The sequence below is a fragment of the Periophthalmus magnuspinnatus genome, chromosome 14, assembly GCF_009829125.3.
Source record: "Periophthalmus magnuspinnatus isolate fPerMag1 chromosome 14, fPerMag1.2.pri, whole genome shotgun sequence".
Classification (NCBI taxonomy): domain Eukaryota; kingdom Metazoa; phylum Chordata; class Actinopteri; order Gobiiformes; family Gobiidae; genus Periophthalmus; species Periophthalmus magnuspinnatus.
The window spans coordinates 4,560,190-4,574,365 of NC_047139.1; the positions used below are offsets into that span (position 1 = coordinate 4,560,190).

The following is a 14,176-nucleotide window of genomic DNA, read 5'->3' on the forward strand; positions in this document are numbered from 1 at the left end:
ATGCTTTAGCGGGATTGCCTTTCCACAGCCATGACCTGCAACTTGATCTGTTGGTGTCAGTCGCTCTTTTCCAAGGAAATAAAGAAGTTTAACGTGATAATGTGGAATATTTCAATCAACACAATGACACCGCGATGGAAACGAGCAAGTGGCAGACCCTCCAACAGAAAAGTTACGCTGTGCGCCTTTAAGATCGATGAGTAAACCAAGAATTAACGGGCTCTACTTTAAACGTAATACTTCTTAGTCGTATTGTCCGGTGGAGGGTTTGAAGCGCGGACAAGAAAGAGCAAGTGGTCTTCGTTAAGTTAAATGGCCTAATTTGTCTCGCGGGTTTTTGATAAATGACGGTTCTCCAGAGCGGTGACGTCTACAATTAGTCACCGCACAGGAAGGGCTCTCTATGAAACAGTGAGAAGTGGAGAAGAGGAGTGGAAAAGAAGAGCGGGGAGGTCAAGTCTGAGAGGAGAGAGAGTGAAAGAAAGAACACTGTAGTGACAAGCTGTGTCCCCTTCAACGTGATGAAACTGCATGGAGAAATGTGCCGAGTACAACTGAAATCGACTGTACTCAAGATACAGGGAAAGCAGATTGGTTTTGTTGTTTTTGGAGCTGTGCAGAAAGAGAATAGTGGAGTGGTTTATTGTGGAGAAGGTTTCAGAGGGAGTCATCTGGACACTTTGGTAAATCAAGACATTCCGGGTCTTTTGCAGAAGTAAAACTAACTCCTGTAAGTCAAAGTCCCCACTACGGCTCTGACAATTATGACTATAAAGCTGGAACTATATATTTTGGGCCTCAATATTGATCATGAGTACCTTTTCTTTGCAAAAATGGGGAGATTTCGGGTGTTTTTCATTATAATACCATAAGATTCAAGCTGTGGATACGTGAATTAATCCCTTTTATGGCTAATTATTGGTACATTCTGCTATTTATTTGTTAAACAGACTGTGTAAAGAAGTGGACTAAGTGAGTGTGACGTCGCCCACAGCGTTCAGCTCCAGTCAAATGAAGCTCATCGAGGCCAGAGCAGTTATAGCAACGAATTTGGAGCCAAAATCCGAATAGTATCATAGCAACCAAAGAGCCAATCCAGAGCGAGGATGTTGAAGGTAATGCCACTTACTGCCCACAGCGCTGGTTTAACAGGGAGCAGACGCTTAGCAACGATGTCTGTTGTCTGTTATTTCCGAACAAAATGGCGAAATAAAACCCCCACGATCATGTAGAGCGGGTTAATACGAACATTTAAGACCAAAATGACGAGTCTGACAGCAGCAGGTACAGAGAGGAGCCACAGTTTTTCAAAGTAAAGTGAATTGGAGCCAGAGTCGATGGAGCCGGAAGTGCGTCCATGATCACTTCCTGTTTGGAACGTGACGGCTAACGGCTAGCAGGTTAGCTATGTCCATTTATATAAACAGTCTACGGTTGCAGCTCATGTCTTTTAATGAAACAGTCCGTTTAAAAAAAAGTTTTCTGGGGTTATCTTGTATTATTTCAATCTTAATCATCGGCGTAAAGTAGTTTCAGTATTATCGTTTATCGCGGTATTTCTCTGTAGCGATATATCGTGCTATCGTGACAGTATTGTAATCTGGGTGACTCACGTTCACCCCTGTTATGCACCTGATTAGATTTGATTAGCTTGATCTCTCACTCGTCCACAGCTGGCAAATTAAATCTCAAGCCCCTATTTGTATTCAAAGAGGGGAAAAAAAAAAACAAAAAAAAACCTTTCTTCACAAAAACAACATCTCCTCTTTCAAACCGAGCTTTCTCCCAGCTTAAAATCTGCACCTCGCTGTTTTCAAATGAGCGGTTGGAGGATTTAAGATGACGCTAAACCACAAGTTGAGTGTCTTCTGTGATAGTTTCAGTAAAACAAAACAACTACTACGCAAATAACAGAAAACTGAGCCTTGGAAGTAAAAAAACAAAAAAAATCTATTCAGAAAAAGGTCCAACTTTGTCCTATTTATGCAATTTTCCTTCCTTCATTCATTTTTTATTAATTTCGAGCAGATTAATAAACACAGTAGTGAAGTCAGTAACCATTTCCAGCACATTAAACGCACTTTTTTTTTCTTATTTCCGCTCGAAAATAAGTGGAACCAGAACAGAGTATTAAATCCCACACATTTTCCATTAGAACACACGTTAAATCCCACGTTTAAGCTTCCGATTTAGTTGAAAAAAATGCGTAAATATATAAATTCGCTCTATGCAAGACGATAACTGCATCGAAAGGTTACTGATAATGATGTAGATGCACAGCGTTACTATAAATGACCATTATAAGTGGCATTTTTAGATTGCAACAGAAAGAAAAACATCAGTAATGGTACGGAAACGATTAGCGTGAAGCACAACCAAAACTGATGCATAAAAAGTGCAATATGACAATAGATTTAAACTCGTTTCTCTGTATTCAGACCATTTTGACGACTGTTACATGTATTTTCAGTATTTTACAGGTATAGTCCTGACTCGTTTTAGTCTAAATTAGGATCTGGGTTACGTTTTTTTTCCATAACTCGACGTAACACAACTGGTATGAGCCGGAAAGTGCCATTATGATACTACAATCGAGTCCAGCCGGCCAATAAACTAAACAATCCAGTGAAGGCCCAATGTACATCAGCACATTTTAACGATCATAACGGTCTTAATAGGCTCACTCCCGGCTAAAAACAACTATTTTAAAGTAATACACCTGGTCCTTAGCCACGTCTTTGTTGGCTGCGAGACTCATTGACGTTGCACAATTTTCTGCTTGAAACGCATCTCATCTGCATTTCATAAACTGAAGGAAAGGTCTGAGTCGCAGCAGAGACAGAACGTGTTTCCTGATGACCACAGCCTCGGACTAAAGCCATGTGTCAGGTGTGAGCTTCACGGCAAGAGGCATGACCCCAATGGGCAAAGTGGAGCGAGTGGTCATCAAGAAAGTGGACAGACAGCGAGACGTCTAAACTAGAGATAGAGAGATAGATATTTGACCTTTTTTGTGTATCAACTCTCGGTCTTAAGTGCCCTGTCTGGGCCGATATAGTCAGGATTTCTGTTTTTCCCTGTGTTCTCCTGCCCCATCTCCCTCCTCCATTCTGTGCCTCTGGCTGGAGAGTAAATAATCATCATAAAATTAACATTAAAAGAGAAAAGTGCAGAATAAACCCCTTTCAGTCGTATTCACAGATAAACAGAACAGTTTGAGCCTGGATTTAAACATTGTCAAAGTCGAGGTCTGAGTCACATCTTCAGGAAGAATGTTTCAGGTTTTAACTGCACAAAAGATAAACGCTGAATTCACATGTTTAGTCCCGGTTTAGTCCCGGTTTAGTCCCGGTTTAGTCCCGGTTTAGTCCCAGTTTAGTCCCAGTTTAGTCCCGGTTTAGTCCCGGTTTAGTCCTGGCTTAGCCCTGGTTTAGCCCTGGTTTAGTCCCGGTTTAGTCCCGGTTTAGTCCATGTTTAGTCCATGTTTAGTCACGGTTTAGTCACGGTTTAGTCACGGTTTAGCCCTGGTTTAGTCCTGGTTTAGTCCCGGTTTAGTCCCGGTTTAGTCCCGGTTTAGTCCCGGTTTAGCCCCGGTTTAGCCCATGTTTAGTCCCGGTTTAGCCCCGGTTTAGTCCTGGTTTAGTCCTGGTTTAGCCCTGGTTTAGCCCTGGTTTAGCCCTGGTTTAGCCCTGGTTTAGTCCTGGTTTAGCCCTGGTTTAGCCCTGGTTTAGTCCTGGTTTAGTCCTGGTTCAGTCCTGGTTTAGTCCTGGTTTAGTCCTGGTTTAGCCCTGATTTAGTCCTGGTTTAGTCTCGGTTTAGTCCCGGTTTAGCCCCGGTTTAGCCCCGGTTTAGTCCTGGTTTAGTCCCGGTTTAGTCCTCCTCATGTGAGATGTTCTTGTGGCTCATGTGGGAGATGTTCTTTGGTGCTGGTCCATGGAGAGACTTGTTCACACTGAGCTGCTTTAAAGTCTCTGAGCCACAGGAGCCAGAGACCTGAGCCACAGGACACATGTGTGAAGTACTTCCTGGTTCTAGACCTGAAGTGAGCAGGACGTGACAGTCGTCAAACCTACTGGACACAAACGCAGGATAAGTCTGGTTTTGAATAAGCTGCAAACTCTGCAGACTCACACCAGCAGACCACCTCAGCTCCCAGCACCCAGCCTTTGTGTTTTTGTTAATAAACCATGTTAATTTTTGAATTAATTTGTCTGCACTTTTTTGATCCACCAGTCATCATAATAGATACTTAGTTTGAGGTCATTTTCACACTTTAGTACGACAATGGCTTTCACACAATCAGAATACACAGCTCTATTATGGGTTAATGGTAAAAATAGGGCTGTGAATGTCTAAAAATTATTTCTATTGAGATTATTTTTCCTTATTATAGTTAAATTATGCAGAGCAGTAAAAAGCATAGACAGTATGTGTGTTTGTGAGGAAAATAATCAAAATCGGCCCTACATATCTGCAGAGCTTATCAGCCATGAGTGGAATCAGCCTCGGCCATGAAAAAAACATGGTTTATCTCTTTTCCAAATCCAAAAGTGATGATTTAAACAAGAATGATGTAGAGAAGAGGAGGGAATCTAGGTCACGATGAGTCATTGAAGCGGGGCTATTATGAAAAATCAACTTTTTTGAGCTTTCAACCATGTTGTTCCCATCAAAAACATGCCTGAAGAGGTTTTAGAAGTCGTCAGTGCGGGTTTGACAGATCTCGCAAGGAGTACGAGCCTGTTTCTTGTACAAGGCTCCACACACACATGCCGCAGGTCTATGAAACCTATGAAGTCGCACGGGCATTTTTTTATGAATAAACAAGAGATAGGATACAAAACAATACACTACGACTTCACAAACCTGATGTGATGTGAGACTGAAACTAATTACACATTTGAATATGTTGTTTTTGGTGAATATACAATAAAAGATGACACGGTGATCTAAATATGTTATGTGTTACCGATCAAAACCCCAAGATCCCAGTGTGTCTGTGTTTTCTGCGCTGTCTTCCCTCCTTCCTTCTGTGCCTGGAGCTGGACGGAGACTCTGGCACCGCCCACTACACACCTGCAGCCAATCAGCAATCAAACCTCCAAACCTCCTCCCTCGAGAGTACAAAGGGACCAAGGATCCTCTACACACTGCCAGATCATCAGTGTATCCTCCGTGATACAGCTCTGCTCGGTTCAGTCTGTTTTTTGTGGTTATGGTCATAGTACGCGGTTGGTGTTTCTCGTTTTTCGCCAGATCCCGTTTCTTGGACCCACCTCGCACTTCCACCTCTGACCCAGTTTCCTACGACCCGTTCAAACACCTCAGCCTCTGACGCAGCTTCCCACGGCCGTTTGAGCACCTCAGCCTCCGCCCCAGCTTCCTACGACCCATTCAAACACATCAGCTTCCGGTCCAGCTTCCTCCGACCCGCTCCTCCAACCACCATTCACATCCCCTTTAATAAACTGTTAAACCTGTTACTCCGAATCTGTATCTTTGATCCCCCAGATATTACGACATACCCCCTCTTTAACGTCTAAAGGTACACTAACTTTTCTGGTTGGACGTCTCCATGGAGATGTTATTGACACGTCTAGAATGTTCCGCAGTATGGCACTAACTGTTTTTTCAAGGTGTTTTTATAATCCTCACCTTCTCACTGTGAAAGTCTCTTATCTCCAGAGACTGACCTATAACTCGGCCTCAGCTCGGGTGCCACCTGCTCGTCTACTTGGAGATAGGAGATAAGTTTAATGCCATACTGTGGAACATTCTAGACAAAAACACGCGGAGGTGATACCAGAATAATCCCAAAGAAATAGCACAATGAAATACTGTACTATTTAACATTCATAAAGTAAAGTAAAACGATTTTGGAATATCTAACTGTGATTTTTCAGACGAGCGTTACAATTTGATTTGGAATTTGTGTTTTGGAAGAATTTTGTTTAAAGTTCACAATTTAAACACGTCCTGGAGCATTGACACTTGAGAGAAGACGAAATCTGAACCTCTAAACCAGGGGCGTCAAACTCATTTTCACCGAGGGCCACATCAGCAAAATGGACGCCATCGAGGGCCAGATGTGACTGTGCGGCCGGATAAATGTCACTAAATGTAAACAAATGTCACGTAAAATAAATGCACCTACTTCTAACTTGTTAAATAACTGCTTCTGTGTTTATTACTTATTCAAGTCCCAAAATATTACATGTCTGTGTCACTGCGCATATCTGACATTTTTAAAAGTGTGTATCTGGTCGGGGCAAACCTGCTCACAGACCTTCAGCTCTGCTTTAAAAACATTTGCAGCCTTTTAATTTTTGGACAATTTGTTGTTTTTCTTGCAGACTCACTTTTTCATACTTGGCTCCGCGTTTGGTGTCAAAATGTCGACGTAGATTTTACTTTTTCCACAACCGACGTCGCCTCATAACACAAAAAACATACAGGTTTTTTTCCTTAAAACACAAACTTGTATTCACTTTAACACTTGTCTCGAAACTGCCGGCAATTTTCCTCTTCCTGAACATTTTGGGATGATTATTTGCGAATATTTCTCAGCTCCACTTGTTGGGAAAATCTAATGAATTTATGGTCAACGCTCACATTAAAGCTGTATAGACTAATTTTATGACATTCATGCCTTTTAATTTATCTTCTCACGGGCCACATAAACTGACATGGCGGGCCGCATTTGGTCCCCGGGCCTTGAGTTTGACATATGTGCTCTAAACCAATCAACTAGTCCATATCTTTGTAACTTCCCGCATTGATTACTGTAGCTCTCTTCTCTTTGGTCTCCCCGTTAAATCCCTCCAGAAACTGTCCACCGCATCAGCCCCGTCCTACAACACCTCCACTGACTCCCCGTAAAACACAGAATTAATTTCAAAATACTAATTACCACCATCAAAGCAACACACAACCTCGCCCCTTCATACACATCTGACCTCCACATCGCTGCTCCTGCCTCTCCGCTCCTCCTCCTCCTCTCTCCAGCTCACTGCACCCTCTGCCCGACTTGTGACCAGGGGGACCGGAGCTTTCAGTCGCTCTGCCCTCCCCCTCCCAGCTCTGGAACTCTCTCCCTCCTGATCTCCGCACATTAGACTCTCTTCCACTCTTCAAATCCAGACTCAAAACTCACCTGTTCAGACTGTTCTACCTCTTGTAACCAATCACACATCGTTATCAATCAGTTTTTTGTCATGTTTTATTGTATTTGTATGTTTTTTATCTGATTTTTGTCTCGTTCAGTGTCCTTATTCCACACATTTCAGAAGTCTTTGCAAATTTTTCTCTTTGCTAACTGTGACGTCTGTTCAAACTGCAGCTATATCTTGAGTTTTTAGTTTTTTTAAAGTTTTTTTTAAGACCATGGTACCTGTGGATGATCCTCTTGGTGCGCAGGTATCCCAGAGCCAGGGCCAGCTCAGACACGTACAGTTTGACAGTACTCTCGGAGAAGTGCACGTTCTGCTGCAGGTGGTACCTCAGGTCTCCTCCCAGAAGAAGGTCCACCACCATGAACATGTCCTCCTCGTCCTGGAACGAGTACCTGCGACACCAGGAGAGACAGAGGCGTCATGGGTGAGCAGCATTCAAATGTGAATCACTAATTAATGTGAGTTTTATACATTTTTCAATCTCACTCGTCACAGAAAATGTCAACAGTTCAATAAACTCCTAGGTTATACACGACAGACGCAACAAAACCTTCACTCTCTTTATCCTACTGACCTCAAGCTCTGTTCTCCAGGTATTTCCTCATTATTTCTCTTTTAAATACTCTGAACCAGGATACTACACACTTTTAATTGTTCTGTGAAGCTGCTCCACAGACTAACTCCACACACTGAGATGCACATTGATTTTAAAGTAGTTCTTAGGCTGATATAAAACTTTACCTCTAAGTCTGTAGTTACGATGAGCATCTTCATCTTGAAATAAATCATGAAAACACATCAAACTGACATAATAAACCAGCTCTACGTCAGGACTAAACTAGGATGAAACCAGGACCAAACGGTGTGAACAATTCTTTTGGGTTTATGGCAGGTTTTAGTATTGGCCGTTGATTCTGCTTTCTGATTTTCTAGCCTTCATGAGAACCAGAATACAAAATGTTTAAGGCCCTATATCCAATTTGAGCACTATTTGTCTTGCCCCAGTACAAATATATTGTATAAGCAGCTCTAATGAAGCATTTTATTGTCAGATAATCAGGAAGCATGAAAGTCGTTAGCTTTACTATCAATGAAAAACTCCTCTCTGGTCTCTGAGAGTTGTCAAAAGTGCTTATAAACTCATCACGGTGAATAATTAGTGTTTTGGAATACATAAGGTAAATGAGGAGTAACTTTGGACCTCTGCAGATCTGTTTAACACATTTTTAAGACGACATTTACACTGAATAAAGCAACTTGACAATTGTTCTCAGTAAAATGAACGTTAGATTTGGACATGTTTACTGTTACAGATTTGCAAAAATGACAAAACTCAAATAATAATCTGGCTTGAAGGTCATTAAGATGATCTCATATTCAAGAAAACATGTTTATGAACAGACAAAACATCTGTTGTGATGACGACAAGGCCAAAAACAGACACAACAACTGATGTAGGTAAATATTAACACAACTAACGAGTAAAATCATCTTCTGTGATGACACTAGTGATCCCAGGCTTGTTTCCTCAGTATTTGTGCAGACCGGCCAAATAGTTACACGACATTATTTAACTAAGCTAACGGCCTAAACTACAGCTTTGAACCTCTGCCCATTTTCCAGCTTTAGTTTTTGTTTTTCTATTGAACAAGCAGAAAGTTTCCTGCCGTATCAATCTACTTATTACACCTATTGAATATCACTTATGTCTAGTGAACGTTTTGGCACAAAAATGGCTTAGCTGCCAGAAAGAGGCATCAAAATCGTCCTAATATATCACCTTGACGTCTACGTTTTTGTGTTGGAAGTTGGTGTTTTTGTTGATGCGGATTAAAAGCTTAAATGTTCGAAAACGCTTCAACTGATAAGACAAACTTCAGATGAAAAACAGAAACAATAAGTAAATAAAATACCTAAAAGTCCTATTGATTTTTATAAAACTCAACATTTACCTTTGCAGATAAATAAAAAGGTAAATGTATAATAGAGTTTGTTATTGTTCATTGAGCCAGGACCTGCAGCACTGGGGCAGACAAATGTGAAGCGGTCGGGATGAGAATCAGCTCCTCCAAATCTGAGGCCATGTTTCTTGAGCAAAAAAAGGTGGTTTGCCCTCTCCGGGTGGGTGGAGAGTCTCTGCTTCAGGTGGAGGAGTTCAAGTATCTCGGGGTCTTGTTCAGCGTCTGCAGTGATGCGGTCGCTGTATCGGTCCGTTGTGGTGAAGAAGGAGCTGAGTCGAAAGGCGAAGCTCTCGATTTACCGTCAATCTACGTTCCTACCCTCACCTATGGTCATGAGCTCTGGGTAATGACCGAAAGGACAAGATCACGGATGCACGCGGTCAAAATAAGTTTCCTCTGCAGGGTGGCTGGGCGCTCCCTTAGAGATAGAGTGAGGAGCTCGGTCACACGGGAGGAGCTCGGAGTAGAGACGCTCCTCCTCCGTGTAGAGAGGAGCAGCTGAGGTGGCTCCGGCATCTGTTCTGGATGCTTCCTGGACGTCGCCCTGGGGGAAGTTTTCTTGGCACGTCTCACCGGGAGGAGGCCCCCGGGAAAGACCTCAGACACGCTGGAGGGACTATGTCGCTCGGCTGGCCTGGGAACGCCTTGGGGTCCCACTGGAGGAGCTGGAGAACGTTTCTGGAGTGAGGGAAGTCCGGGAGTCCTTGCTTAGACTGCTGCCCCCGTGACCCGGCCTTGGATAAGAGGAAGAAAATGGATGGATGGATCAAGGTGTTTGTTATTAGCAACGCTGCCAGAGCAATTTATAATTTACAACAAAATATTGAACCTTTTGAACCGATAACGGAGTCAAAAGTCATTCTCAGTAGTTTTTATTCACATTCTTTTATTGTTTAAAGCTAATCCAATGACTCACAGTATCAAGCAGTGAACAGGTGATTGAAATAATAATTACAAACACCGGGACATAAACGAGTGAAAATAGATGTATTTTAATGTATTAGTAATGCAGCACAATGTTTTATGATTCATATTTAAAAAGCGCCACAGTTAAATTAATTGTTTGTTTTTTATTACACAATTCCTGTAACTGGCTGCAGCAATAATTACGACGATTGGAACGAGATAAATCGCCCCGCCCCGTTAACCACCCTAAGATCCAACGCTGTTTACCAGTTTCCATGTACTTTTTGCGTTGTCGGCCGCGCGGTCTGAGCTCGTCCATCAGGCTCCGTCAGTCAGATCTGCATTAGCTCAGACCAGCGTGGGCCATTTGTGTAGCAGCTGCACAAATCCTCATTGATTTAACATGCTGAGCTTCCCACTGGGAGCACTTTTTAACTCTCTCTCAACGATAAGCTAATTAGTCTCCCTCCGCACAGAAGAGCCATTAATGCAAAAAAAATAACAACAAACGCACAGCTAACTTTCCGTGACTCGGTTATTATTGTACCAACCTGGAATTAACTTGGATTCAGTGAAACATCTGAGCGGAGCGGTTTATAAAAGACGTGTTTGAGAGCGGGACTTCACATCGTTGTCGTCAAAAAAACGGCTCAGAGGTTGAAATGCTACTCCTTTATCAATCACACCTGTTGCTAACGCTAGCGGGAGTGACCTCAGGGTGATAACGCGTCCGATTTGTCTGTTACTATCATGATTTACGGACACAATAGCGAAATAAAAATATCAGGGTCGCAGGTACAGAGAGAGGGATGACAGTTTTTCAATGTAAAGTAAATTGGAGCCAGAGTCGATGGAGCCGGAAGCCCGCCTACGATCGCATCCTACTTGGAACGTGGCGGCTAGCAGGTTAGCTATGTCCATTTATATATAGAGTGTGTGGCTAATTCATGAGCAGAAGAACGTCGTTGGCTAAAATTGCTCACAAGATCCATGGATGCTTTAATTATATTTGGTCAAACTAGCAATCAAAAGCCTACAGTATCTATTTTTTTTTTTTAATCCATGTGTTCCTATCCTTGTGAACCTAACTGCAGACTGCTTTTTCGCCCTAATATTAATTGATCTGTGTTTCACCAAATCCCTGTACACAAAAGTAGAACATAAACAAGGAGCAATATATCAAATACTAAGCCTTTTTATTTTTTTTAGAAGAAGAAGAAGTCCCTTGTTTTTATTAACGATGATGAAATACACATCTCCATGGTAAAATACTGTCCCATACCATACCGTCCCATCGCTACTTGGAATGAAAACGCAGTTAATTTAGTTATAAATTGATGTAATCCCTAATTCGTCCACCGTAAAAATGGTTTCAAATGTAATCGCTTTCAAATTAAGTGAATTATTGCAATGAAAATGTATAACAACTGGCCAGAGAACCTAGAATTAATACTAGGGTTGTCAAAAGTATTGAAAATCAGATTAATTAATTAAAACTAGTATCAAAATTAGACTCATTTGAACAAGTCACATTCACAAGACAGAAATGTACCTTTCTCAAATATCTTTAGAATGATCTTAAGTATAAGACACACAGACTAGTACACACCCATGGACCACTATGAACCTACTGGACGCTGACAGATTACACAGATATAAGGCCACATGGGGACATAACAGAAAGTACTACCATTTAATGTTGAAAATCACATTGTATTGTCTATAAAAGAGTAATAAATAAAGAGTGTTTTTTAAAAATAATCATCATGGTATTGCAATCGTTATTCAGTATCGAGTCTACGAAATTGTAGTATCATGACAATTCTCACTGGCTCCCCGTCCCTCAGCGCATCCACTTCAAAATCCTTCTCATCACATTCAAAGCTCTCCACAACCTGGCCCCTCCTCACCTCACAGACCTGCTCCACCACCACACTCCATCTCGCTCCCTCCGCTCCTCCAGCTCCAAACTCCTGTCCCTGCCCTGTAGGACCAAGTTCCGAACTTGGGGGGACAGAGCCTTCTTCTTCATCGCCGCCCCCACCCTCTGGAACTCACTGCCCAAACCCCTCCGTGACCTCTGACCTCCCCACCTTCAAAAAAGAACTCAAAACTCACCTGTTCAAAATTTCTTTTAATGTTTGATTTTATGTTGTAAATTTTGTGATATTTTATTCTTGTATGTATTGTGAAGTGACTTTGAGTGTCTTGAAAAGCGCTATATAAATAAAATGTATTATTATTATTATTATTACAACAGTACTTTACACTGCACCGAGCTAAGTCCAGCCCCGCCTTTGTTTACATTCTAGCCTCATTGTCGTTTTTTCTACTCCTTTTCTGATCTGTCTGACTCTCCTTCACCGTCGATCACAGTTGCCAAGTCCACTTTCTTATAGCAACTTTGAGCTGAACTGTTTTTTGAACGTTGCTTGCTAATTTTGCGAGTCGCGAGTTGTTGTTTTTTTTTTTGGCACTTTCATAAAAGATGAGCCAGTTCTGTTTTACATGACATGTCGTTAGCGCTGGTTCAGCTGTGACGCAAAACGTTTAACTAGTGGCTTCTTTTTGTGGAGCTCGGGTCGTTTGTGTTTGTTGCTCTCTGAAAAATGGTCAACTCTTCCTGTTTGACGAGCTTGACCTCTAACTTGACCAAAGAGCTTCCTTCACCCAACCCTTTCAAACCAACCCTTCATCCTTCGTCTTCAAATGCGTGGTGTTACCGACCAGTCCTTTTTTTTGTATTGTGCATTGCCTCCACCCATCTAGATCCACCCACCGCCCGATGAGCCGCACCAACCACCGGATCAGCGACCAGTGCGTCCTCCGCTGCGACAACATTTTAGTTATTTGTACTTTACTGTTCTATCATCTCGTTTACTTTGTACACCTTTCGCATTAGTTTTTGTAAGAATAAATCTAACTTATCGTTTTGACCACCTCTCCACACTCCCGTTTTTTTTGTTCTACACCCGGTTTTTACATCTTTTCGTTACGTACCTCCACCCCTGGACAAAATGGCTCATAGCGACATGAAGGTGGATTGCCGATTGCCCTGCTTTTATGTAAACATCTTGTCCGACGGATAAGACAGAAACTGGTTCATCCCACCTAGTCCTAACGTTTAAGCTTGATTTGAAATTGGAAAACGTCAGAAAACGACTGTCTTAACGATATTAGCTCGACGTAAACCTTGACCGCTCGCATTAGCTCAATCGATGAAGCCTGCTACTAATTCCAGCGTTAGCAAGGATGCGCGAGCCCCTCTCTGTGATTGGCTACTGGACCTGGACGAGGGGCATTGACTGAGCTGACTCCGAGCTGTCTGAGGCTCGGATAATGCTGAGGCCACTTAACTTGTGACCGGTCCCGCCCTGTAATGGGGAAACACAATCTGTCAAACGTGTTAGCATTTTCCAAAGTCAAAAGACGCCAACCTAAACGGACCAAACTAAGCAGAGACGAGGTTACGGTTATTTTATGATGTTTTGTGATGAGTGCAAAGCTGGGAGTCTTGGGACGGTTTTTTAAAAGCTACATACACTTTAAAAATACACTACACAAAACATACGGACATAGAAAAGGTCATAGTTGGGGCAGGGCAACAAACGACAAAAGCACAACCAATATTATTTTAAGGGCCAGGGTCAGTTTGGGGCTTTCAAATGTAACCAGATCTAAACCAGGACTATACCAGGTCTAAACCAGATCTAAACCAGGTCCAAACCAGACCTAATGTAGGGCTGAACCAAGGACTACACCAGCGCTAGCAGTAAGCAAGGACTAACCCAATATATTAACACAATATATTTAGACCAGCATGTGCAAATGCTAAATTAGCCGAAAACAACGTATTAACATGTGTGTGACATTCTGGTCTATTTCAAACTTACAAACACTTTAAGAAAGACACTGATTCACCCAAGGGACAAAACCTCAGGCCATAAACAAAGTAATGTAGTCTACTTCATTCAGTGTAGTGAAGAGTGCACCGTCACAAGAGCAGCTCAGGACCACAGTCTGCTGTTCATCTCCACCTCAAAGACACTAACTCCTCCTCTGAAGATACTGAAGTTCAGATCTGAGCCAGAGAAAAGAAATGGTTTGAGAGGAGAGTTAAAGAAGAAGCTATTTTTG

The 14,176-nt window shown here is 42.2% G+C and overlaps 1 protein-coding gene across 1 annotated transcript in view; it reads right to left on the reverse strand.

The window, feature by feature from the left end:
* The window catches only part of stk32a (serine/threonine kinase 32A), a 150,327-nt gene that overhangs the window by 77,666 nt on the left and 58,485 nt on the right, over nucleotides 1-14,176 (reverse strand). Inside the window, exon 4 of the mRNA XM_033978397.2 lies at nucleotides 7,391-7,564. Within this exon, the coding sequence (XP_033834288.1) occupies nucleotides 7,391-7,564 (174 nt within the window). The remainder of the gene's footprint in view (nucleotides 1-7,390; nucleotides 7,565-14,176) is intronic.